This window comes from Buceros rhinoceros, unplaced genomic scaffold, assembly GCF_000710305.1.
Source record: "Buceros rhinoceros silvestris isolate BGI_N320 unplaced genomic scaffold, ASM71030v1 scaffold20694, whole genome shotgun sequence".
In the NCBI taxonomy this organism is placed as follows: Eukaryota; Metazoa; Chordata; class Aves; order Bucerotiformes; family Bucerotidae; genus Buceros; species Buceros rhinoceros.
In genome coordinates this window covers 2,571-6,851 of record NW_010406741.1, presented here as the reverse complement: position 1 = coordinate 6,851, position 4,281 = coordinate 2,571, and the positions used below count along the sequence as shown (strand labels likewise).

The 4,281-nt window shown below is 56.9% G+C and overlaps 1 protein-coding gene across 1 annotated transcript in view; it reads right to left on the bottom strand.

Annotated features, from left to right (window-relative positions):
- The window catches only part of LOC104491778, a gene marked incomplete at its 5' end in the record, with an annotated part of 5,969 nt that overhangs the window by 279 nt on the left and 1,409 nt on the right, over positions 1-4,281 (bottom strand). The window contains 3 exons of the mRNA XM_010134246.1: positions 648-706; positions 1,202-1,383; positions 4,087-4,279. Coding sequence (XP_010132548.1) covers positions 648-706; positions 1,202-1,383; positions 4,087-4,279 — 434 coding nt within the window. The remainder of the gene's footprint in view (positions 1-647; positions 707-1,201; positions 1,384-4,086; positions 4,280-4,281) is intronic.

The window sequence follows — 4,281 nt, the reverse complement described above, 5'->3', positions numbered from 1 at the left end:
ATTTCTGTCCCCCTTGGGACTCCCTGCAGTCAGACACAAAACCCAGGATGTCCCCTGGCCCCCCTCCCCGGCACCTGGCAAAGGGCAGATGCTCCGGACTGGTGGGGGGGAGAAGGGAAGCAGCTTTCTGCTCCTGGTGTAAGCCAGGGAACTCTCCTCCCTCTCTGCAGGGCTCCTCTCTTTCTCTGGGGTTTGATCTGCTTCCCTTTGCATTCGCCACGGTTTTGTGTCTGGAAGCAACACCAAGTGCTGCCCCTGGCCTGAAACAACCATCTGGACCCACCCTGCCCCAGCGCATCCCCCTTCTGCCCCGCGGCACTGCCGGCAGGAATGGCACAGCCCAGGCTGGAGAAAACCACTGTCGGGGGGGACCACGACCTCTGTCACCAGCTGCCCAATTCGGCATCCTCATCAGCAGACGCACCGGAGCAGCAGCGCGCTGCTGAGGCACCGCTGCAAACGCTGCTCTGCTTCAGCTTTGTACCCCCAGGGTCAGACAGAGCCAGAGGGTGAGCTGGAGGGGTCCCAAAATCAGCTCCTGTGGGAGCAGGAGCAGCAGCTCCCAGGAGCAGCAGCTGCATGAGGGGTCCAGCTCAAAGCTGCCCCCGGCTGTGCAGATGTGGCGGGGCCCTGCCAGCTGTGCTTACCTCAGCAAGCAGGGAGCCCCCGAGGAGCAGCTGCCCAAGCACCGGCCCACATCGATTTCCTGTAGCGATTTGCAAAACAAAGGCATGGACATCCCCCGCAGCCCCTCACGGGGACCCCCGGGGCAGCGGCCCCTCCCTCCATCCCCAGGCTGAACCAGGGCCCTGCCAAAGGGCAGCAGCAGCTGGAGCTGGGGAGGAGGCGTATTCTACCGGACAGGGTATGTGGAAGGTATGCACGAAGGCAAGGTATGTTGGAGAGGAGACTAGAGTCTTCCTTGAACTGAGCTTCAGACATACTTAATGATTAAATAAATGAAATAAATCTCACCGTGCCCTTAACTACTTTTTAAAGAAATCCTCACCCCAAAGAAAAGGCACTGAAGTATACACAAATTAGCAGTGGTAAAGTACATTTTCTAGCCTAAGATAATATAAATGGGAGATTTTTACCGCTACAGTTTGCCGCCAGGGTGGGCTGAGCTCTGCCAGGGTGAAGGTGCCCACGCGTGGGCCCAGCAGCCCCTCCCAAGTTGGCCAAGCTGCGGGAAACCAACCTTGAGCCGTTCCTGCCGGCGCCCCGCAGAGCTGGGCACAATTTCGTAGTAATATTCCACCTGGGAGACGCGGTAGCACTTCTCCTTCATTTCGCAGCTCTCCAGCGTCCGACCCACCTCCCCACCCTGCGGGGTTTTGACCAGAGCGGGGCTGAACTCTGTGGGCACGCAGGAAAGTCCATCTGCGAGGGAACAAGAAGGAAATTCGACCCGGGGCTGCACCCGAGGCCGCTGTGGCCACAGCATCTTCACCGGGGTCTGACGTGCAGCACCCAGGGTGGAAAAGGCTGTCCTCTGTGTGAGGTCCCCAGACGAGAGTGTGGGGCTCGTTCCTTCACCAGCTCAGAGCCTCAGCAATACCTTTTATTCCTCCTTCTCAGTTTCAGACCACAGGGCAAAGAGAGGATTGTGAATCCCTCACCTGGTCCCGTGAAAGTCCCATTGCTGGCGAGGCAGCCTGAGCAATCACACACTGTCTTCAAGAAAAAAAGTCTGTGCTCATAAAATATTCATGGCAGAGCTTTTTCCAAAGCCCTGCTGGAGCTGGGGGGCATTTTTTAATGTTTCCTCATCCAGCTCGCTGGGGGCTGTGCCCTGCATGGATCTCTTGGATGCTGGAGCCAGTGTCACTGTCTCTCCCAGGGATACATTCCCCCCGGCACCTCCAAGTGTCTCCACGAAGCATTAAGACTGCCAGGGCTTCTCCCTGCATCAGCACGAGTTGTTTCATCTGCCCTACCCACATTGTGGGATGGGGAAGGCCGGTACAATAGGGGAAGAAAGAGGATGCAGGTGGTGGCTCTACTTCTGGGGGCGCGGGACTGAGCCCCAAGTCCTGCTTTGCCTTTTATTTCCCCATTCAAGCTTTAACTCAATGAAAAATCAAGAAAAAGGGTAAGAAAAGGTTCTGTGTGGATTTGACAAACCTCACCTGACTGTCACAGGGGCAAAGCAGGGCTTTGGGTGAACACACCGAAATCCCACAGTTTGCTGCTGTGTCGCCTCCAGGCCAGGACTCGCCGCCTCCGTGGCTGGTCCCAGCTGGCGCAGGCAGGGGCTCAGCAGCCGGAGAGGAGGGACAGAGGCTCCTCCAGCAATAGCTCAGGTCCAGTTGGACGGAAACAGGCACCGTCCTGCCTGTGTTCTGTGTAGAAAGGAAGTTTATCTGCTAACCGCCCCCCAGCTCTCCCCTCCCTCACCAGGTAAAGAAAATCACCGGTGCATGAGGCAGAGCAGGGGAAGGAGGACGGTGCAGGTGATGGCCAAGTCCTCCTTGGGTTCTGGCTCCAAACAGCAGCTGGTCTCGCCCTGTTCCAGCCCTTGGGTGTGGGTCCTTCACGGTTTGTTTGGTTCCTGGCTCTAAGGGTTGTGAGAGATTGCTGCCCCCTCCCAGCTGCTGGAGGAGATTTCTTTGTTCCAGGATTCCCGCTTTCGCAGAAGGGAAAAGCCTTTTCTAAAAGGAAATCCCTCTGGGATGCCTCAAGGAGGGACACAAAATGACAACTGGTTTCTGGAAGCCAGCAGTTCTGATTTTAACATCCTTCTCCAGGCGTCCAGTCTTCAACACATCACCGAGAGTGTCAGCCTAACCACACCGGGAAAATCCCGAAGGCAAGTGTGGAGCCCTGCCCGAGGGCCCAGGCAAAGCTGGGGGCCAGTCCACATTTCCCAGCCCTGGGCCATTGTCACTGAGAGAGCCACCATCTATTAGCCACCCCGGGGACAACAGCATCGCCCAGCACCTTCCAGTCGCACATCTGGGAGGTAAATGCCGCTTCTCCCACCTCTGGAAAGCGGCACTTCACGCTGCCTAATCCCCTTTTCCACTTGCGGATTCCACAAGCCGCGGGGCTGGGGAGCCCCGATCCCAGCGGGACCCTCTCCAGCTCCCACCCTCAAGCAGAGCCCCTCGGGGGCTGGGTTTCTCCGCCCCCTCTGGCTTCCCCAGCCCCTTCCCTGCTTTTCCAGCTCGCTGAAGGACTCGCGCTGGTCTCTGTCCCTCTCTAGCGGCCGTTGTACTGCTGTGACACCGGAGGTGCCGGGAGGGTTTTAAGGCGTGGGTTTAGACGCGGAAATGCCAATAAAGGGCCATGAACCACCCCCAGAACCGGTTTTATCAAACAGTTGTGGAAAACCATTTCAACGCGACTTTCCATTCCGATAAACACAGACGGGTTCATCTTCACTGTTGTTTTCTAGAGCCGTGGAACGGTTTGGGTTGGAAGGGACCTTTAAGGATCGTCTGGTCCAACCCCCTGCCAGGAGCTCACACCAGTGAGTCCACACACAAACTGTGACCTCAAGACAGCGCACCGGTTCAGAACGAACCGGTTCAGCTTTGTCCCAGTGGAAGGTTTTGACCTGTCTGGAATGATTTAGTTTGGAGTTTCCATTTCCAAGTGATTTTTGAATCATCAGCGGAGTTGATGGACACTGAGATGAAAGGGCACTTCAGACCATCAGAACAGGAACTCCATTTTTAGGGGTTGCCAAACAGTCTGTTTTCAGCAGAGCTTTTATCATCACGGAGTTTTTCTTGCTTTGAGTGGGGAGGTTGGTGCAGAGAACCCCGAGGTCCCTCCCAGCCTGGATTACTCCGATTCTATGATCTCTGGATAGAGGACTCGTATTTCCCTCCTCACACCACGCACAGGGACAGAGAATCACCATTTCACCACAGACTGTGCTCTAAGGGTAAAGAAAACCCGAACCCTGACAGTGTAAAACACAAACCCTTTCCCACCCAGGACACAGAGGGTTTGTGGAGCAGACCAGAGCACTGGGGGACCACGCTCGGGGCTTTGGCGTTGGGCCGGGGCACACAGAAGAGCTCATCCCCATAGTCCTGAGGTGGGGGGAGCTCTGCATCGTTCCCATACCTGCACCGAAGCTCAGGTCTGAGCATTTCCCCACATCGACCGTGACCTCCCAGGGAGAGTCTGGAAAGAAGGTTTTCAGAGCTGGGAGGCGAAGACATTCCTCAGGGCACGCGCTGCAGTGGCAGCCTTCAACCACCTCCACCTCCTGAACGCCTTCAGCGAGGAGGAGCCGGTCCACACGCAGGCGGGGGCGGGCGCAGC